Raw genomic sequence first — 22,666 nt, 5'->3', positions numbered from 1 at the left:
ATTTAAACACAGACTTATTCAGATATGGCTGCTTTCTGTTTTCTCTGTATACTCTACAGAGCCAGCAAAGAATATGATACTTTAGGATGGAGAGTGGTTGTCTTTATTTGCCCTAGAAGTATTTGTGTTGTGACAAGAGTAATGAGTGTAAGGGACTCTGTGCTATGCATGCTTTCTCCATGCTAATCATGAGCCCGGGGGAGTAACATCAACATTGACAGGGGACTTGTTTAAAACATTCATTATGGACCCTTTTCAAACCTGCAGAATCACATTACATAGAGTGGGGCCAAAATTACTAAGTGATTTGTAAGCTCATAAAAGCTTGAGATTAAATGCTTAGCTAAGTGGTTATAAGCCCAGACCTCTAATTAGGATTACATGGGCAATTTGCAGAAAAATCCTTACTTGAGCTTTTTCCACAGGTTTTGTTTATTGTTTTAGGTGGAATCATACTTGTTGTTTTAATTAGGTACCTCCTCTAATTCCAAGGTGAGGCCAGAATCAACAATGAAGGGTTCAAGACATTCATGAGAGTTAAGGCAGAAACCTTTGCACTTAACGGTAGTCACAGGGCCTGTTTTGTTTGGGTTTGGGAGAGACAAGGCAGTGTGGCCCATGTTACCGTTACTATAGCAGAAATTGCTGCTGTCTGTGGCACCCTAGGACAGAAAAGAAGAAACTTATATTTTGATCTTCATGGAGCAGCTCATCGATCCTGAATCTCTTCTGGTGTAAAGGACAGAAATGGATGGAATTTTTCTGCAGGTCTTGGTCCTTCTGCCTGTGGGTGTGGTGGAAGGAGGTAGGTACATGGGTGGTGCTGACACCTTTAAAGGCATATCCTCAAGATGCAGGTGTAATTGGTGGAGAAAATGTCATCTGAGCAGGAATTCCAGAGAAGGAGGAAAAAAATTTTTTTTTTTTTCTAGCTAAATGTGTCTCATCAAGAGCTGTGTCCAGTCTGCCTTCTGAAATGCCATGCATTTTTACATGCAAACCTTTACTTCTCTACTTGTGTTTTTCCTCACTAATGAGTTTAGCTACTTAAAAAATTCTTATAATAGTCAGGGGTCTCTGAAAAATGTTTTTTCCCATATACCAGAGCCTTCTACATCATGGCTTCTTATATGCCATGCAGAATTCTCTTTATGCATTTGTAATCTGCTGTATTAAAAATGTTCCGTTTGTGGCTGGGAAGGTGTGAATACTCAAGATTCCTATTGGAAGAAGAATGGGGTTCTTTTTTTTTTTTGAGACGGAGTCTCGCTCTGTCGCCCAGCCCAGGCTGGAGTGCAGTGGCGCGATCTCGGCTCACTGCAAGCTCCGCCTCCCGGGTTCACGCCATTCTCCTGCCTCAGCCTCCCGAGTAGCTGGGACTACAGGCGCCCACAACCACGCCCGGCTAATTTTTTGTATTTTTTTAGTAGAGACGGGGTTTCACCGTGGTCTCGATCTCCTGACCTTGTGATCCACCCGTCTCGGCCTCCCAAAGTGCTGGGATTACAGGCGTGAGCCACCGCGCCCGGCAAGAATGGGGTTCTTAGTTAAAATGGAAAACTTGTAATGTTGAGGTTCCATCTGTGTTCTTCATTAACTCTATGCAGAACAGGATTAAGAAAATGTTTATTTAAAGAGCATGGCATTTATTACCCAGAAAGTCCTGAAAAAAAAATTGGAAGATACCTGCTCTCTAGAGTGTTACAGAAAGACTACTTAAAATCACTATTAAAAATGACAGAACATGGGAGATATCTGTGTCTTGAACTTTGCGTAAAACACATGGTTCTTTATGGTTAAATTCGGACTACAATTTACTTTTGGGGAAAATGTCACAGTGGTGATGCTATGTTCTTTTGTGCATCAGCACATCACAAAAATTTGTCCTAGTGCAGTTAAAATTAGTGATTCACTTGGTTTAGGAGCTCTGTGACAGATTTTTTTTTTTTTTTTTTAACTAGAAAGTTAATTATTTTTCTTTTCATTATAAATTATTTTTATGCAGCTGATGTGCATAAACCACATTTTATCTGGTAGCTGCCCCTCTTTCTTAGGTTTTCTTTGCATATATGTCTTTAGTAAGTGAAAGCTCTCATCATCTTTTACAGTCCAGGAATACTAGGAAAAATACAGGGTCTTTTACTTACTGGATGTTTGACAAAATATTCTTGGGCCAAAAACATTGGCATTACTGGTGAACTTGTTAGAAATTCAGAAGCTAAAAAAATAAAAAAGAAATTCAGAAACTCAGACTTTATTCTAGATCTTCTGAAAAAATAATCTGCATTAACAATATATCCGGTTTATTCTACACATTAAAATTTGAGAGGTACCTGCTAACTCAACATGTCTTTTTGATCTGAAAAATATACACAGCTCATTCTGTGTGATGTAAATATAGCACTCAAAAATGTACGTTTGTGTTTATGCCCTTAATTTTATACTTTATTCAGAAAAATAGCATATATATACTGATGTTGTGGCTCCTATGCCACTCTCTTTCATCAGAGTTAGAGAATACATTAGAGATGTCCTTTCTATTTGTTAGTTTTCCTTCTAACAGTCAGGACCCTCCGCTGCGGTCTGTTGGAGTTTGCTGGAGGTCCACTCCAGACCGTGTTTGCCTGGGTATCACCAGCAGAGGCTGCAGAACAGCAAATATTGTAGAATGGTAAATGTTGCTGCCTGATCCTTCCTCTGGAATCTTCATCTCAGAGGGGCACCCAGCTGCATGAGGTGTCAGTCAGCCCCTACTGGGAGGTTGTGTCCGGAATTGGTGGGTTCTTGGTCTCACTGACTTCAAGAATGTCGCCACGGACCCTCGCGGTGAGTGTTATACAGTTCTTAAAGATGGTGTGTCCGGAGTTTGTTCCTTCAGACATTCAGATGTGGCTGGAGCTTCTTCCTTCTGGTGGGTTCATGGTCTCACTGTCAGGAGTGAAGCTGCAGACCTTCGTGGTGAGTGTTACAGCTCTTAAAGGCAGCACGTCTGGAGTTGTTTGTTCTTCCCGGTGGGTTCATGGTCTTGTTGGTTTCAGGAGTGAAGCTGCAGACCTTCGCGGTGTTACAGCTCATAAAGGCAGCGTGGACCCAAAGAGTGAGCAGCAGCAAGATTTATTGCAAAGAGCGAAAGAACAAAGCTTCCACAGTGTGGAAGGGACCCCAGCAGGTTGCCACTGCTGGCACAGGCAGCCTGCTTTTATTCCCTTACCTGACCCCACCCACATCCTGCTGATTGGTCCATTTTATAGAGAGCTGATTGGTCCATTTTACAGAGAGCTGACTGGTGCGTTTACAATCCTTGAGCTAGACACAGAGGCTAGACAAAGTTCTCCAAGTTCCCACTAGGTTAGCTAGACACAGAGTTAGCTAGATACAGAGTACCAATTGGTGTATTTACAAAGCTTGATTTAGACATAGAGTACTGATTGGTGTATTTACAAACCCTGAGCTACAGCATATTTACCATCCTCTAGCTAGACATAAAAGTTCTCGAAGTCCCCACCGGATTAGCTAGATACAGAGTGCTGATTGGTGCACATACAATCCTCCAGCTAGATATAAAAGTTCTCCAAGTCCCCTGGCTTCACTTAGTGGATCCTGCACTGGGGCTGCAGGTGGAGCTGCCCGCCAGTCCCGAGCTGTGCCTGCACTCAGCCCTTGGGCTCTGGATGGGACCGGGCACCATGGAGCAGGGGGCAGTGCCCATCCAGGAGGCTCTGAGCTGGAGCCCACTGCAGGCAGGGGAGCTCAGACATGGTGGGCTGCAGGTCTTGAGCCCTGCCTAGTGGGGAGGCAGCTAAGAATTTAAGTGCAGCACCGGCAGGCTGGGAGACCAGCACTGCTGGGGGACCCTGCGCAACCTCCGCAGCTGCTGGCCCTGGTGCTAAGCCCCTCACTGTCCAGGGCGGGTGGCCCTGCCTGGCTGCTCCATGTGCGGGCCGCTGAGCCAGAGTCCCTGCCCCTGTCCACCCCTGCAGGAACTTGCACTGGCCCAAGAGCGTGGCCCACAGCCCTGGTTCCTGCCTGCACCTCTCCTTCCACACCTGCCCGCAAGCAGAGGGAGGCAGCTTCCACCTCAGCCAGACCAGAGAGGGGCTCCCATAGTGCCCTGGCGGGCTGAAGGACTCCTCAAGCACCACCAGAGTGGATGCCGAGGCCGAGGAGGCGCTGAGAATGAGGGCTGCTAGCACATTGTCACCTCTCAAAGTGTGACAATTAGGCTACTCAGGGGTCAGGGGAGGCAATCTATTCATTCTCAGATCTCAAACTCCATGCTTGGAGAACCACTACTCTCTTCAAAGCTGTCAGACAGGGATGTTTAAGTCTGAAGAAGTTTCTGCTACCTTTTGTTCAGCTATGCCCTCTCCCCAGAGGTGGAGTCTATAGAGGCAGGCAGGCCTCCTTGAGCTGTGGTGGGATCCACCAAGTTCGAGCTTCCTGGCTGCTTTGTTTACCTACTCAAGCCTCAGCAATGGTGGACGCCCCTCCCCCAGCCTCACTGCTGCCTTGCAGTTGGATCTCAGACTGCTGTGCTAGCAGTGAGTGAGGCTCTGTGGGCATGGGACCCTCTGAGCCAGGCGTGGGATATAATCTCCCTTTGCTAAGACTGTTGGAAATGCGCAGTATTAGGGTGGGAATGTCCCAATTTTCCAGGTACTGTCTGTCACAGCTTCCCATGGCTAGGAAAGGGAATTCCCCCACTCCTTGCACTTCCTGGGTGAGACAATACCCCATCCTGCTTTAGCTCACACTCCGTGTACTGCACCCACTGTCTGACAAGCCCCAGTGAGATGAACCCAGTTCCTCAGCTGGAAATGCAGAAATCACCCATCTTCTATGTCGCTCATGCTGGGAGCTGTAGACTGGAGCTGTTCCTATTCAGCCATCTTGGAACCTCTATCAGGTAGTTATAAGTAAGGAAACAATAGGTGCTGGAGAAGATGTGGAGAAATAGGAACACATTTATACTGTTGTTAGGACTGTAAACTAGTTCAACTATTGTGGAAGACAGTGAGGCGATTCCTCAAGGATCTAGAACTAGAAATACATTTGACCCAGCCATCCTATTACTGGGAATATGCCCAAAGGATTATAAATCATGCTGCTGCTGTAAAGACACATGCATACGTATGTTTACTGTGGCACTATTCACAATAGCACAGACTTGGAACCAACTCAGATGTCCATCAATGATAGACTGAATTAAGAAAATGTGGCACATATGCACCATAGAATATTATGCAGCCATAAAAAAAGGATGAGTTCATGTCCTTTACAGGGACATGGATGAAACTGGAAACCGTCATTCTGAGCACACTATCGCAAGGACAGAAAACCAAACACCACATGTTCTCACTCGTAGGTGGGAATTGAACAATGAGGACACTCGGACACGGGGTGGGGAACGTCACACAAAGGGGCCTGTAGTGGCGTTGAGGGAGAGGGGAGGGATAGCATTAGGAGATACACCTAATGTGAATGGCACATGTATACATATGTAACAAACCTGCACGTTGTGCACATGCACCCTAGAACTTAAAGTATAATAAAAATAGAAAAGTAAAAAGAATATATTAGAGAATATTTCTATGTTGAAAATTATTTTATTAGATAATTTTAGTCACTTCTATAAGTCAGAACCAGTTCTCTACTCTCTCATTTGACCCTGAGTCACATTAAAAATTCTGCCTGTGGCCATTTGGTAAATGTGTGTGGGGGTGTGTCTTTAGAGTCAGAGAATAGGGAATATTTCTGTGTTAAAAATTATTTTCTTGGATAATTTCAGTCACTCCTATAAGTCAGAACCTGTTCTCTCTACTCTGTAATTATACCTTGAGTGAAATTTAAAATTCTGTCCATGACCACTTGGTAAATACATGTGTATCTTGTTTGTGTGTTTTTCAGGGACCACTGACATTTAGGGATGTGACTGTAGAATTCTCTCTGGAGGAGTGGCAATGCCTGGACACTGCACAGCAGAATTTATATAGGGATGTGATGTTAGAGAACTACAGAAACCTGGTCTTCCTGGGTGAGAATAACTTCAATACTCAATTCCTAATGTACCCCAAATACTTCATTTTTGGTTTTTTAGTAGAATTATTTGGTAATTTGGTCATTTTTGATAATTATGCTTTGCATAAATGAGTTTCAAACCCCTGTTTTCAAGAAAATCATAAGGATTTGTCAGTGTAGGAAAAAGAAATTTCAAGATGTTTCATCTTGAGCTGAACTTTCCACATTGCTGAGCTGATCTGTATCCCTCATTCTAGATTAGTGGTAATTCCAGAAATTTAGTGGTGTAAAATACTATCGCCCACACCTTAAAATCTAATTGCTAGCACCAATTTTTTAATTCAGTACTACTGGGTAGTGAATTAAGAACCTACAAATATACAGTGTTTTCTAAATATATTTTTTTTAATTTTTATAAATTAGTATTTTGGGATAAATGTATTAGAATATTGTATTACATCCTCTTTACTGAGCACATTACTAAGTTGGTAATTGGAGAATATGAGCAAGATGCATGTTACTTATTTTTAATAAAACAGGTATTGCTGTCTCTAAGCCAGACCTAGTCACCTGTCTGAAGCAAGGAAAAGAGCCCTGGAATATGAAGAGACATGAGATGGTAGCCAAAACCCCAGGTAGGTGAGAGTGAAAGCCAATACAACAGATGACACAGATGAGAGATCCAAAGGTCAAGGAGAAAGAAAGCAAGTCCTTAAAATGTCATTTGGGAAGCTGTGTTCCAAAGGGTATAGTTTCTGGAAGTCTGAGGCTTGTTTTTGTTTTTTTTTTTCTTTGTTCTCACATAGGGGCATTTTCTGTCTTATGCTTTTAAATTCTCTGGCCGGGCGCGGTGGCTCAAGCCTGTAATCCCAGCACTTTGGGAGGCCGAGACCGGCGGATCACGAGGTCAGGAGATCGAGACCATCCTGGCTAACCCAGTGAAACCCCGTCTCTACTAAAAAATACAAAAAAAAAACTAGCCGGGCGAGGCGGCGGGCGCCTGTAGTCCCAGCTACTTGGGAGGCTGAGGCAGGAGAATGGCGTGAACCCGGGAGGCGGAGCTTGCAGTGAGCTGAGATCCAGCCACTGCACTCCAGCCTGGGCGACAGACGGAGACTCCGTCTCAAAAAAAAAACAAAATAAATAAATAAAATAAATAAATAAATAAATTCTCTAAATATTCTACTTTCAGTCATTTTTCTTCAAGTTTACAGTGAGAGCCAAAGTCCTCATGGCATATAAGAGACTGTACAATCTGACTCCTTTTTCATTGTTTTTAGGGACACACAAATATCTGCATAATTTTTAAAAACTGTGTTAAGCTATTTTTTAAGTTCTCTTTTTGCATCATGTCTGAAATGAATGGAGTAGTGGTTTCTTTTCCATTGAATTTTTAATTTTTCTGCACATTCCATCTTTTTAGTATATTGAGAGTTTGGAATGATAAAATATGATGTCGTTCTGCTTTATTTTTTTCCCTTCAGATTGCTTTGGCTATTCAAAGTTTATTGTAGTTTCATGTAAACTTTAGTCTTGTATTTTCCATTACTGTGAAAAAAACTTGCCACTGGAATTTTTATAGGGAGCTTATTGAATCTGTATTTATTGAATCTATATTCTTTCAAGTCAGAGTCATAAAACATTTTTAAATTTATTTGTGTCTTCTCTATTTCTTTTCCTAGCTATCTTATATCTTTCAGTGTCAAGAATTTTTATTTCCTTGGTCTTTGTTCTCAGAGATAAATTTATTTATTTATGTTTTTGAGATGTAGTTTCACTCTTCTTGCCCAGAATAGAGTGCAATGGCGTGGTCGCAGCTCACTGCTAACTCCACCTCCTGGGTTCTAGCAATTCTCCTGCCTCAGCCTTTCAAGCAGCTGGGATTACAGGCACCTGCCACCATGCCCAGCTAATTTTTGTATTTTTAGTAAAGATGAGGTTCCACCATGTTGGTCAGGCTAGTCTTGAACTCCTGACCTCAGATGATCCACCCTCCTTGGCCTCCCAAACAGCTGGGATTACAGGTGTGAGCCACCGTGCCCAGCCAGAAATTTATTATTTTAATGCTATTGTAAATAAGATTTTTTTTTGTCTATTTTATCAGATAGTTTGTCTTAAGTGTATGGGACCATAACTTGTATGTTAATTTTATATTTTGTGAATTTACTGAGTTTATTAACTTAGGTTTTAATGCACTGCTTATGGTTTTCTATATATAAGATCATGTAATCTACAAACAGCAAATTTTTACTTATTTGTCTTCAGTTTCAATGACTTTTAGAAAATTGTTTTGACTAATTATTCTGCCACATACTTCAGTGCTATGTTAAAATGGAAGCATTGACAAGCTGCACAATATAATTTTGCATTTGGTGTCTGTGAATTTGAAGAAGCAAACACCTCTTGAAGTTGCTATAAACTGGTTTCAGGAGGTAAAGATCTTCCATTGGGCCCCCAGGGTGATGGGATTCCCACTGGGTTTGTGATGGAGAGGGGTTGTAGCTTGGTCACAAGATTGCTGGGTCTGCACTAGCATCCACCTTTAGTCGGCTTGTTACAAGGGGCTCAGGTAGTTGTAATTCCCAATTATTTTTGGACAGACTGGATATCCTTCAAAATTTTGCTCTGTAGGGCAGACACTAGGGCAGGTTTTTGTAGTTGGGTCTGTATATAATGTACCTTAAATCGGGATGTAAATGAGTATGGCTTTTGCTGAGTACCACAGAGGATTTCCTCGGGTCACTGTGTTGCTTTCTAGGTAAAGAGAACTGGCCATAAACTGTGGCCCAGGAAGCTGGAACTGAAACTTTGAACTGCTAAAGGCACCACATTAAAAGCCAGGGTCTGCAGGCCTGGGGCCCCCATGGCTATAAACGGGTGTCTTCCTCCAGGCCTGTGAAAGTAAAGAATCTCTCCCAGACTGTGGCTGAAAGGATTTTGAAGTAATTAGAGTAAATTCGAATTCTCAGTGGGACCAAGGTGGGTTGGCCATTTCCTGTACTGTAGCCAAGACCAGGGATCCTGTAGTTTGCCACTGGAATGACAGCCTACCTTCTGAAGAGAACACTCTTCAATCTTTGGCTTAGCAGAATTTCACAACTTCATCCCTGGACCTTAAAGATCTCTTAAAGGCACTTATTTTGGAGATAGGGTCTTGCTACATAACCCAGACTGGTTTTGAAATCCTACCCTGAAGCAATTCTCCAACCTTAACATACCATGTAGCTGTTATTACAGGTTCAAGCCATGAGGACTGGTTCTCTCATAAAGGTATTTTTGTCAGGGATGGCCAACAAATTTTCTTGCTGTGGTGGAATAGACAAATAGGACACCTTTTATTTTTCCATCTTACTAATGTCACCCTTTCTACAAGTTTTTAATTTCTATTTTCTGTTTCAAATTTGCCTGTAATTTTAGATTCAGACATTAGGAACAATAAAGTAGAATTTACATGTTATGTTTGAAGTAAATTAGATAATTAGTAGGCACTCCATATTTACTAATATAGTTACTTATAAATTTAAGTTTGCTGCAGGCAAACAGGAATTATAAGCTTTTCACCCACTTTCTCTAGCCTATATCTAAATAATAACAATTTATGTCTAAATATTTGTTTTATATAACAGAGACTCTAACTATAATCTGCTATATATATTATATGTATATAAAATATATAATATATATTAAATTACATACATATAATTTAGCAATGTAAGGCTATTCCTTGCTTCTAAACTTGGATTACAGCAGTTTCATTTTGTGAAAGAATAACATACAATTAAAACATAAACATGATCTCTAGTTTATTTTAAATGCTTATTTATTAAATGTTTGTCATTAGAATCTTCTATTTATGATTATACTGCATTTTCTCTCAAATTCTACTGCCACATAGTGCCTGTCAGTGATTCAAAATACCTGCCTTCAGTAAGTACACAGTTACTGTCAAATATTGTAGCTATCTCGACAATTTTTTTTTAATGGTACATCAATGTTGCATACCAGATTATATGAGTAAACATTTTATTATTGTTTTGCAGTTCCATGTTTGTGTTTTTTTCAGTGTAGGTTTCTTAACATCAGTTCATTGTGAGTTTTTTGTTTTACTTACGTACTATAATTTTAGACAATTTGCAATTCTGTTTGTACACGTTAAGTCAATATAAGAGATAAACCATCCAGGCTGAGCGCAGTGGCTCACAGCTTTAATCTTAGCACTTTGGGAGGCCGAGGCGGGTGGATTACCTGAGGTCAGGAGTTTGAGACCAGCCTGACCAATTTGGTGAAACCCCGTCTCTACTAAAAATACAAAAAATTAGCCGGGCATGGTGGCGTGCACCTGTATCTGTAATCCCAGCTACTCGGGAGGGTGAGGGAGGAGAATTGCTTGAACCCAGTAGGCAGAGGTTTCAGTGAGCCAAGATCGTGCCATTGCACTCTGGCTTGGGTGACAGAGCAAGAATCCTCAAGGAAAAAAAAAAAGATAAACCATTCATCCATTCATATGTCTGTCATGATCAGATTATATAGGTGTGTGTTTTTATCTATACCCCAATTTTGGTTATCGCTTATGTATATATTTTTTAGCTGATTTTTAGTGGTTTTGTCTAAGTGAGTAGTCATGGAAATAGTCTTATTTTCACCATGTGTTTAGTGAATATATATTTTTTTGTGTTAAAAACTTTTGTGATTTGAAGGTATTTTTTTTTTTTTTTTTTTTGAGACGGAGTCTCGCTCTGCCGCCCAGGCTGGAGTGCAGTGGCCGGATCTCAGCTCACTGCAAGCTCCGCCTCCCGGGTTCACGCCATTCTCCTGCCTCAGCCGCCCGAGTAGTTGGGACTACAGGCGCCCGCCACCGCGCCCGGCTAGTTTTTTTGTATTTTTTAGTAGAGACGGGGTTTCACCGTGTTCGCCAGGATGGTCTCGATCTCCTGACCTCGTGATCCGCCCGTCTCGGCCTCCCAAAGTGCTGGGATTACAGGCTTGAGCCACCGCGCCCGGCCGGTATTCTTTTTTTAATATTCTTTCTTTTTCGTCATTTTTTTGAAGTTAATTTTTGAAAGGATTTATAATTCTGTATTTTTTTTAGTTTTTCTCCTAAAACATTTATTGTTGAAAAAACAGATAACATAAAATTTACCGTCTTTTTTTGAGATGGAATCTTGCTCTGCTACCTAGACTGGACTGCAGTGGCATAATGTCGGCTCATTGTAACCTTTGCCTCCCTGCAATCTTCGCCTCCCGCATTCAAGCAATTCTCCTGCCTCAGCCTCCTGAGTAGCTGGGATTATAGCCATAGGCAACCACACCCAGATAATTTTTGTATTTTTAGAAGAGATGCGGTTTCACCATGTTGGCCAGGCTGATCTTGAACTCCTGGCCTCAAGTGATCTGCCTGCCCCGGCCTCCCAATGTGCTGGGATTATAGGTGTGAGTCACCCCGCCTGGCCTAAAATTTACCATCTTTAGTCTATTTATGTGTACATTTCAGTCCTAGGAAGGTGGTGGCTCACATCAATAATAGCAGGATTTTGGGAGGCCAAGTCAGAAGGATTACTTGAGCCCAAAATATTGAGACCAGCCTGGGCAACATATAAAGACCCCCTCTCTGCAAAAAAAAAAAAAATTTAATAGCCAGCCATGGTAGTGTGCACCTGTGGCCCTAGCTATTTGGGAGCTAGGGGGGAGTATTATTTGAACCTGGGAGTTTGAGGCTGCAGTGAGCCATAGTTGTACCGCTGCATTCCAGCTTGGGTGACAAAACCGTTTCCAAAAAAATGGCATATATTTCAGGCATGTTAAGTACATTCACATTGTTATACAAGAGACTTATAGAAATTTTCCATCTTGTAAAACTAAAACTCAATACCCATTAAGTAAAAACAACCCATTTTACCCTCTCCAACCATTGACAAACACCATTTCACTTTCTGTTTTTATGAGTGTGACTACTTAAAATATCTCGTATTATGGAATTATATAGTATTCATTATTTTGTTACTGGCTTATTTCAGGGGACACAATATTCTCAGTTAATCTTCAAATATGACAAGATTTTATAACGCCAAATAATATTTCATTGTATTTATGTATTATATTTTTCAACGTGTTTCCAGATTAAAAGACATTTGGGTTTCTTCAGCCTTTTGACTTTTGTGAATACTAATACAATAAACATGATTGTTCAAATTTGTCTTCCAGGTCCTGTGTTGCATGTTATAGATACAGATTCATAAATGAGATTGCTGTATTCTATAATTTTATTTTTAATTATTTGAGGTACATTTATAACCTTTTTAAATAATGGCTACATTCCTGAGTTTCACCAGCAATCAACATGGGTTTCATTTTCATTGCATCATCAACAGATTTGGGTTTTTTGTTTGTTTGCTTTTTGTTTTGAGACAGAGTATAGCTCTGTTGCCCAGGCTGGAGTGCAGTGGTGCGATCTTGGCTTCACTGTAAGCTCTGCTTCCCGGGTTCACGCTATTCTCCTGTCTCAGCCTCCAGAGTAGCTGGGACTACAGGTGCCCGCCACCACACCTGGCTAATTTTTTGTATTTTTAGTAGAGACAGGGTTTCACCATTTTAGCCAAGATGGTCTCTATCTCCTCACCTCGTGATCCACCCACCTCGGCCGCCCAAAGTGCTGGAATTACAGGCGTGAACCACTGCGCCCAGCATGAAGATAATTTAAAAACTATCAGCTGGGCACGGTGGTTCATGCCTGTAATCCCAGCACTTGGGGAGGCCGAGGCAGGTGGATCACCTGAGGTCAGCAGTTTGAGACTAGCCTGGCCAAGGTGACAAAACCCCATCTTTACCAAAAATACAAAAACATTAGCCGTGCATGGTGTTGGGCACCTGTAATCCCGGTTACTCGTGAAGCTGAGGCAGGGGGAATCGCTTGAACTCAGAAGGCGGAGGTTGCAGTGAGTCAACATGGTGCCATTGCACTTCAGCTGGGCGACAAGAGCGAAACTCCGTCTCCAAAAAAAAAAAAAAAAAAAAAACCTAAATTTCTAGCTATTATTGTTCATTTTTACTTGTCAAAAGCACAACAATTTATAATAAAATATTGCCAAATATTCATATTGCTGAAGTGTTTTCGTCTTGCAGAACTAAATCTCTACACATCATACAACTACCAATTTTTCCTGTATTGTGGTACTTTTCAAACACCATTCTGTTTTCTGTTCCTCGTGGTGCAACTTCTTTATATATCTCATACAATCTCTGTCTGTTTGTGGCTGGCTCATGTCACTTTGCAAAATGTCATCAAGATTTATCTGTGTAGTTGTTAGAATATTTTCTGCTTTTTGGAAACTGAGTATTCCAATATTTTTACATTTCAAATTATATGTATTGAATAATTTGGTGACAGAAACTAGCATTGTTTTTACCTATTGGCTTTCAGTAACAATGCTACAATTATGGGTAAGCAAATGACTATATGACCATATATATGAAAGTTTATGTGTTGCATTCTATTTGATTTGTCTTGTTTTCAGCTTGATACTCATACCAAATTGCTTTAATTCTGTAGCTTTGTAATCTGTTTTGAAATTAGAAATTATAATGCCTCCAACATTTTTTTTTTTTTGGAAGATTGTTGGGTCCTTTGTTGTCTCTTGCGATAGCACTCGGCATTTGCTGTTGCTATTTTTTTCAAAAATGCAATGAGAAATTTGAGAAACATTGCATTAAATCTGTAGATTACATTAAATAGTATAAACATCTTTACAATATTAATTATTTTAACCTTTGAACAAGAGCATGCTTGAGTGTATTGTTTAATTTCTATATATTTGTGAATTTTTCAATTTTTTCCCATTGTTTTATATTCTTATTCCATTTTGTTCATGGAAAGTAATCCATAAATTTTAGGGTGTTTTTATTGTTTTGTTTTGTTTTTTTTTTGAGACAATCTCTGTTGCCCAGGCTGGAACCCCTGCCTCCTGGGTTCAAGCAATTCTTGTGCCTTAACCTCCTGAGTATCTGAGGGATTATAGGTGCTTGCCACCAGGCCCAGCTAATTTTTGTATTTTTAGTAGAGACAGGGTTTCACCATATTGGCCAGGCTGGTCTCAAACTCCCCACCTCAGTTGATCCACCCGCCTTGGTCTCCCAAAGTGCTGAGACTATAGGCATAAACTCAAAGTTTTAGGTGTTTTTTTTGTTTTGTTTTGTTTTGTTTTTGTTTTTGTTTTGAGACAGAGTCTCGCTTTGTCGCCCAGGCTGGAGTGCAGTGGTACAATCTTGGCTCACTGCAAGCTCTGCCTCCTGGGTTCATGCCATTCTCCTGCCTCAGCCTCCCCAGTAGCTGGGATTACAGGCACCTGCCACCACGCCCGGCTAATTTTTTGCATTTTTAGAGATGGAGTTTCACCGTCTAGCCAGGATAGTCTGGATCTCCTGACCTCGTGATCCACCCACCTCAACCTCCCAAAGTGCTGGGATTACAGGCATGAGCCACCGTGCCCTGCCAGGTATTTATTTATTTAGTTAGTTAGTTATTTTTATTTTTATTTTTATTTTTTGAGACAGAGTCCTGCTCTGTTGCCCTGGCTAGAGTGCAGCAGCTGTGGTCTCCGCTCACTGCAACTACTTCCGCCTCCTGGGTCCAAACGATTCTCCTGCCTCAGCCTCCCAAGTAGCTGGGATCACAGGCATGCACCACTATACCTGGCTAATTTTGTATTTTCATGTTGGCCAGGCTGGTCTTGAACTCCTGACCTTAGGTGATCTACCTGCCTCGGCCTCCCAAAGTTTTTGGATTACAGGTGTAAGCCACCGCGCCCAGCTCAAAATTTTGATTTTTTTTTTTTTTTTTTCTTGAGACAGAGTCTCGCTCTGTCGCCCAGGCTGGAGTGCAGTGGCGCAATCTCGGCTCACTGCAAGCTCCGCCTCCCGGATTCACGCCATTCTCCTGCCTCAGCCTCCTGAGTAGCTGGGACTACAGGCGCCCGCCACCGCGCCCGGCTAATTTTTTGTATTTTTAGTAGAAACGGGGTTTCACCGTGGTCTCGATCTCCTGACCTTGTGATCCGCCCGCCTCGGCCTCCCAAAGTGCTGGGATTACAGGCGTGAGCCACCGCGCCCGGCCTCAAAATTTTAATTTTAAAACATTTGTTAAGATTTATTTTTTTGAGCTAACAGGTGGTCTATCAAAAAGAATGTTGTATGAGCTATTGCAAAGGGTGTTTTTCCTAATGTTGAGAAGTGTTCTCTATAACTGTTAGAAATACTTGTTTTATACTGCCCTCAAGTCTGCTGTTTCTTTTTTTTTTTTTTTTTTTTGAGACGGAGTCTTGCTCTGTCACCCAGGCTGGAGTGCGGTGGCCGGATCTCAGCTCACTGCAAGCTCCGCCTCCCGGGTTCACGCCATTCTCCTGCCTCAGCCTCCTGAGTAGCTGGGACTACAGGCGCCCGCCACCACGCCCGGCTAGTTTTTTGTATTTTTTAGTAGAGATGGGGTTTCACGGTGTTAGCCAGGATGGTCTCGATCTCCTGACCTCGTGATCCGCCTGTCTCGGCCTCCCAAAGTGCTGGGATTACAGGCTTGAGCCACCGCGCCCGGCCTGCTGTTTCTTTACTAATACTCTCTTTTATTATTATTATCAGAGAATGTGAGGTATCAAAATATCCTGCTATAATTACATTGCTTTTTATGTGTTTTTTCAATTATGTCAATATTTACCTTACATATTTGGAACCCTAATGTGAGATACACACGTACACACACGTGCACATATGTACAAATTTTTCATAGGTTCCCAGTGAATAAATCTATTATTGCTTAAAATGCCCTTCTTTGTCTTTTTGGAGTTTTGACTTCATATATATTTTATATAATATGAGTTTTTGACTCAAGATGTAGCTCATGTAATACTAATTTGAACTTTTCTGCTCTCATTTGGTTAATATCTGGATAAAATGCCTACTTCAATCTTGCCACTTTCAGGCTTTATTATTATTAGTTCTAAACTGACTCTTGTAGAAAGGCTATTGAAACTATGTCTCTTGATTAGAAAGTTAATTATACATATATGTAAGTAATTTTCTGAAAGACAAAGGCTCCTGTTATTTTATTTTATTTGATTCTTGTATCTTTATCCCTCATTTTCTGTCTTCCTTTGTGTCTTTCATTTTAATATTGATAAAATTTCACTTCTTTCTTATTTTCTTTTGGGTGTCTACACAGATATTTTCTTTGTGATACTTTGGGGATTACATAAGACCTCTAAAAGATAAAACAGTATATATTTAATCTGGTGAAAAATGAACTTCAGTTATATACAAAAACTTTTCATCATTACATCTGCCCTCAACTTTGTTATTGATATTGCTGATTATATCTTTTTAAGTTGTGTATTTATTAACAGATATTTACAATACTTTCTGTGCTTTTATTTTTCTAATTTTAGAGAATAATAAAAGTTTTCTGTCTCCTTATGAGAATGCTAAGGAATTCTATTTTTGTGTATGTATGTTTCCCAGGAACTTACGTATTTTTATATGATTGTGTGTTCTTGCATCATGTTATTTTCAGTGGAAGAAACTTTTTTCGGCATCTTTGATAAATAGGCCATCTATAGTGCCAATATACTGTCTCAGGATTTGGTTATTTTGGAAGGTCTTTATTATTGTTTGGTAGGACATTTTTGCTGGTGATTATTCTCACTTGACAGCTACTTTTCTTCAGGGCTTTGACAATATCACACAGTTTTCTTCTGGCGTGTAAAATTTTCTTCTGAAAAACTTTATTGTGTAACTATGCTTACAAATGACACATCACTTTCATCTTGCAGCTCTTTAGATTCTTTCTTATCTGTGACATTTTAAATTGTTCTTATAGATGTGTGTTTTAGTTTGTGGAACTTCTTTATTTTTATACTATTTTTTCTTTAGAATTGGTTATTATCTCCTTTTGTGTTTTTTACCTCCACAATTCCTGTTTTTAAAATACTTTTATAATGATTGCTTTCTGAAAATTTCATGATTTTTTTGAAGGGGCCATGTTGCCCTAATATTTTGTATACATTGTAATCTTTGATTGAGACTTGGACATTTAAGAAAAAAAAAAGCCACCTGTCACAATCTTTACAATGTAGCTTTATCCTGGCACAGTCTGAAACCAGTTGTCACGGCTAGTCATCCTGGGAGCCTTTCAAACATATTCTTACAATGTGTCTTATCTGAAATGTTTTATTTTCTAGTTTTAAAAGTTTATTTGCATTTATCACTTGCTACACTTGATCCCTTTCTGTGGTACTGCAGTCTCTCTGCTGGTGTGACATTTACCTTTGGTCTCAGCAGTCTCAAATTGTCATTCCAAAGTATACTATTTTTTTCAGCATTTTATTTAATGAGAGACTGAAACCAGGGTCTTGAAAGACCCCTAAAAGCCAGACATAAAAATGTATGTGCCAGTATTTTTCTTGTCTTTTAAATAGAAACAAGGAGTTGGCAATTTACTTCTAAGAACACTATGTTATACTGGGGAGAAGGAAGTTCTGTGTTGGGTTAATGTAACAGACTTTTCTTTTTCTTCATGTTGCTTTTTTCATTGTTTTCACCTGGGGCACTTCACACATTTATTTATAAATTTTCCAAAAATGTGTTTTGGTCAGTATGTTTTTGTTACATTTTATATGTTTTTGAATAAATTAGAGGCTGTGTTATTTTGCTATGCCATCTTGGTTATATAGTTTATATAGTTTTATAGGTTAGATTTGTAAAAAATATTTACCTGAGTCCAGTAAGTGGAGTAATTTGTTGTTTTAATTTCTTTTAGTTATGTGTTCTCATATTGCTGAAGACCTTTGGCCAGAGCGAGACATTAAAGATTTTTTCCAAAAAGTCATACTGAGGAGATATGATAAATGTGGACGTGATAATTTACAATTAAGATTAGGCTGTAAAAGTGTGGATGAGTGTAAGGTGTGCAAAGGAGATTGTAATAGACTTAACCAATGTCTGACAACAACCCAGAGGAAAATATATCAATGTGATGAATATGAGAAAGTCTTTTATAAATTTTCAAATGTAGATAGACATAAGATAAGACATACTGAAAAGAAAACTTGCAAATGTAAAGAATGTGGTAAATCATTTTGCATGCTTTCACAACTAACTCAACATAAGAGAATTCATACTAGAGAGAATTCCCACAAATGTGAAGAATGTGGCAAAGCCTTTAACAAGTCCTCGGCCCTTACTAAACATAAGATAATTCATACTGGAGAGAAGCCCTACAAATGTGAAGAGTGTGGCAATGCTTTTAACCGGTCCTCAGCCCTTTCTCGACATAAGAGGATTCATACTGGAGAGAAACCCCACAAATGTGAAGAGTGTGGCAAAGCCTTTAACAGGTTTTCACACCTTACTCGACATAAGATAATTCATACTAGAGAAAAACCCTACAAATGTGAAGAATGTGGCAAAGCCTTTAACTGGTCTTCACACCTTACTGAACATAAGAGAATTCATACTAGAGAGAAGCCCTACAAATGTGATGAATGTTGCAAAGCCTTTAACTGGTCTTCAGCTCTTACTACCCTTACTCAACATAAGATAATTCATACTAGAGAGAAACCCTACAAATGTGAAGAATGTGGCAAAGCCTTTAACCGGTCCTCAGCCCTTACTGGACATAAGATGAGTCATATTGGAGAGAAACCCTACAAACATGAAGAGTGTGGAAAAGCTTTTAACCGGTCTTCACACCTTATTCAACATAAGATGATTCATAATAGAGAGAAACCCTACACATGTGAACAGTGTGGCAAAACTTTTAACCAGTCTTCATACCTTATTCCACATAAGATAATTCATATTAGAGAGAAACCCTACAAGTGTGATGAGTGTGGCAAAACCTTTAACCGGTCTTCACACCTTACTCAACATAAGATAATTCATACTGGAGAGAAACCCTACAAATGTGAAGAATGTGGTAAACCTTTTAATCGTTTATCAAACCTTACTGTACATAAGAGAATTCATGCTCAAGAACCCCAACGAAGTGAAGAATGTGGCAAAGCTTGTAACCATTCCTCGATCCTTATTAAACATAAGGGAATTCATAGTAGAGAAACTGTACAAATGTGAAGAATGTGGCCTGGATTTAACAAATCCTCAACATTTACTAAGTACAAAAGAATTCATGAGAACTCATATGGAAGATAAAGCCTAGAAATAAGAAGAATGTGACAAAGCCTTTACAAGTTCTCAACACATAATTTATACTAGAAAGAAATCCTAAAGTGTGAAGAATGTCACAAAGCCCTTAACAAGTCCTCAATTATTAACAGATATAAGATGTTTCATACTGGAGCAAAACTCTACAATCCTGAATGTCACAGTGCTTTTAATAACACCTCAAACTTTTCTAAACATTAAAAAAAGAAAAAAAAAGATTATACTCTTGCAAAACTCTAGAAATACAAAGAATGTGAAAGAGCTTTTAAATGGTTTTCACACTTGATTGCAGGTAAAATAATTTATACTGGAGAAAACTCCAAGTATGAAGAATATAACTTTTAACCAGTGTTCACAACTTATTGCACAGGAAAGCATTTATAGTTGAGAAATGGTGTACAGGCCGGGCGCGGTGGCTCAAGCCTGTAATCCCAGCACTTTGGGAGGCCGAGATGGGCGGATCACGAGGTCAGCAGATCGAGACCATCCTGGCTAACACGGTGAAACCCCGTCTCTACTAAAAAATACAAAAAACTAGCCGGGCGTGGTGGCGGGCGCCTGTAGTCCCAGCTACTCGGGAGGCTGAGGCAGGAGAATGGCGTAAACCTGGGAGGCGGAGCTTGCAGTGAGCTGACATCCGTCCACTGCACTCCAGCCTGGGCAACAGAGCGAGACTCCGTCTCAAAAAAAAAAAAAAGAGAGAGAAATGGTGTACAAATATAAAGAATGTGGGAAAGTCATTAATATCTGCTCACATATTGTATAACATCAGAGAGTTCATACTTAATATTATAAATACAATAACTATCAAACGATCTTTCAGAAATATAAGCCTTTAAAGTGAAGAGTTTATTCTGAAGACAAACATTACAAATATAAAGAGGGTTGTAGTACTTGTATCACTTATTTTATTGTACACATTTTTTTTTTTTATTTTTAAGACAGAGTCTCGCTCTGTCACCCAGGCTGGAGTGCAGTGGCGTGATCTCAGCTCATTGCACGCTGCAAGCTCCGCCTCCCAGGTTCACAAGATTCTCCTGCCTCAGCCTTGCGAGTGGCTGGGACTAGTGGTGCCGCGCCCACCCGCCCGCCACCACCCCCAGCTAATTTTTTGTATTTTTAGTAGAAATGGGGTTTCACTGTGTTAGCCAGGATGGTCTCAATCTCCTGACCTCGTGATCCACCTGCCTCGGCCTCCCAAAGTGCTGGGATTACAGGCGTGAGCCACCATGCCCGCCTATTGTACACATTTTCTACTAGAGAAGAACCGTGAAGCAGTTGCTGAAACTTTGTTCAACATTAGGGAATTTATATCGGAGAAGAATTCAGCAAATGTAATCAGTTTGGGAAAACATTTTTTCAATAACTATAGCATAGAAAATGCCATAGAGCTCATACTAAAATATTCTTTTGCAGATGAAATAAATACGAAGAAATATTTAATTCAAATTGAGTTTATATAATTATCAGAGAATTAACAGTAGAAATAGCTAAGGCACTGACACTTCAGACATTACACTAAATCAGACTGCTGTGTGTAGAAAATCCAAAACTACAGTTGGTAAGTAAATTAATTTTATATAACTTTAAAATGAGTAGACATTTCTTTGAAAAGTCATAATTACATTCAAGTATACTTTTTTGGTAAGTTACAAAACTTTCTAAAAGTAAATAATGATGTAAGTTAACTCTGAAATTACTTCATGCTATTTCTTCATTTCTATTGCATTCACCTGTGAAAGCATATGATCAACTATTGCTGCATAAGAGATATGAGGGATACTTTATTAGGTGGGAATTACACACCACCTCTTCTCTAAAAGAGTAAGGACAATGAAATGTAAGATGCATGATAAGTATCTAAGTGAAGAGGCTCTTTGTAGTTAACTTAGTGATTTATGAGGTAGTTGTTCAGAGTAATACTCTTTCATGTTATAAGAGAAAAACATTTTTTAGTTAAATGTAAGTTAAAGTAGTACCATATAATGTTACTGATTGTACTTTTATTTAATAAAATGCAGTACATTTAAAAACTCTTAGATTATGTGTGGACTTAATTTTTAATTAGATATTTTCTTTTACTATATTAATACTATTGTACATTCTGGCTGGGCGCAGTGGCTCACTCATGTCTGTAATCCCAACACTTTGGGAGGCTGAGACAGGCAGAACACTTGAGATCGGGAGCTCGAGACCAGCCTGGCCAACATGGTGAAACCCTATCTCTACTAAAAATACAAGATATTAGCCGGGCATGGTGGTAGGTGCCTGTAATCCCAGTTACTTCAGAGATTGAGGCAGAAGAATCAATTGAAGCCAGGAGGCAGAGGTTGCAGAGAGCCAAGATCACGCCATTGCACTCTAGCCTGGACAACAAGAGCAAGATCCTGTTTTAAAAAAAAAAAAAGTTTTGTGCATTAAATGGAGCATTATTATTCCACTAACTGTAACATACCCACCTTACTTGAGGGTGTAGGTAAAATATAACGATAAGCTATTTGGCAACATAGTGGAATAACATGTCTAGTAATCGGTTCTGTCAGTGGCTTCAGATTGCAAATAAGTTAAAACGTATTTTTCACATAGGTTACATTTTTATACTTTTTTTTATTTGAGAGGGAGTCTCGCTCTGTCTCCCAGGCTGGAGTGCAGTGGCACGATCTCAGCTCACTGCAAGCTCCACCTCCCGGGTTCACACCTTGCTCCTGCCTTAGCCTCCTGAGTAGCTGGGACTACAGGCACCTGCCACCACACCCAGCTAATTTTTTGTATTTTTAGTGGAGATAGGGTTTTGCTGTGTTAACCAGGATGGTCTCCATCTGACCTCGTGGTCCACCCGCCTCGGCCTCCCAAAGTGCTGGGATTACAGGCGTGAGCCACCATGCCTGGCCCCGTTTTTATCCTGTCTTATTCTTTTTAATTTTGTGGTTACACAGTGTGTGTATATATTTATGCCATATATGGCATTTTTTGGTACAGGTGTATAATATATAATAATTACATCAGGATAAATGAGACATCCATCACCTCTAGCATTTATCCTTTTTATTACAATTTGATTAGTAAAATAACAGAAAAACTGTGTTTTAAAATATTAAAAGCACTTTGATTATTTTAAAATTTACAATTGTTCTTCGCTACAGGGTCATTTTTATGGTCATAATAAAATTTGTATAGAAGTATAAATAAAATTGATACATCTCTAAGTCCTGAATACTTAAAGAATTTGTTACATATTTTTCTTTGAACATGTTTTCTCTCTGCCTGCAAACACATACAGGCTTTTAGTTTTTATTTACATAGAGTTAAATATATACATATATGACTCTAAAGATAAACCTTAGGTGTAAGAAAATTATGAAGTATGTGTGAGTACGAGTTTGTATCCATTTTCAGAAGAAGATAGCAATATTGGAAGAAAACAAATTAATACAGTGACTTATTAGAA

At 39.7% G+C, this 22,666-nt stretch overlaps 1 protein-coding gene and 1 long non-coding RNA gene across 2 annotated transcripts in view; one reads left to right on the top strand and one right to left on the bottom strand.

Moving 5' to 3' along the window:
- Positions 1 to 19,432, top strand: part of LOC694126 (uncharacterized) — a 29,063-nt gene extending 9,631 nt beyond the window's left edge. Inside the window, exons 2-4 of the mRNA XM_077978617.1 lie at positions 5,908 to 6,034; positions 6,558 to 6,653; positions 17,816 to 19,432. Of these exons, the coding sequence (XP_077834743.1) occupies positions 5,908 to 6,034; positions 6,558 to 6,653; positions 17,816 to 19,128 (1,536 nt within the window). The 3' untranslated portion in view covers positions 19,129 to 19,432. The remainder of the gene's footprint in view (positions 1 to 5,907; positions 6,035 to 6,557; positions 6,654 to 17,815) is intronic.
- Positions 14,835 to 22,666, bottom strand: part of LOC144336930 (uncharacterized) — a 53,693-nt gene continuing 45,861 nt past the window's right edge. Inside the window, exons 2-3 of the long non-coding RNA XR_013409363.1 lie at positions 15,124 to 15,423; positions 14,835 to 15,000 (exon numbers count right to left, since the gene is read on the bottom strand). This is a non-coding gene — a long non-coding RNA (uncharacterized LOC144336930). The remainder of the gene's footprint in view (positions 15,001 to 15,123; positions 15,424 to 22,666) is intronic.

The sequence above is a fragment of the Macaca mulatta genome, chromosome 19, assembly GCF_049350105.2.
Source record: "Macaca mulatta isolate MMU2019108-1 chromosome 19, T2T-MMU8v2.0, whole genome shotgun sequence".
Taxonomy (NCBI): Eukaryota; Metazoa; Chordata; class Mammalia; order Primates; family Cercopithecidae; genus Macaca; species Macaca mulatta.
The sequence above is the reverse complement of the archived record's forward strand: the minus strand, read 5'-3'. Positions and strand labels throughout refer to the sequence as shown.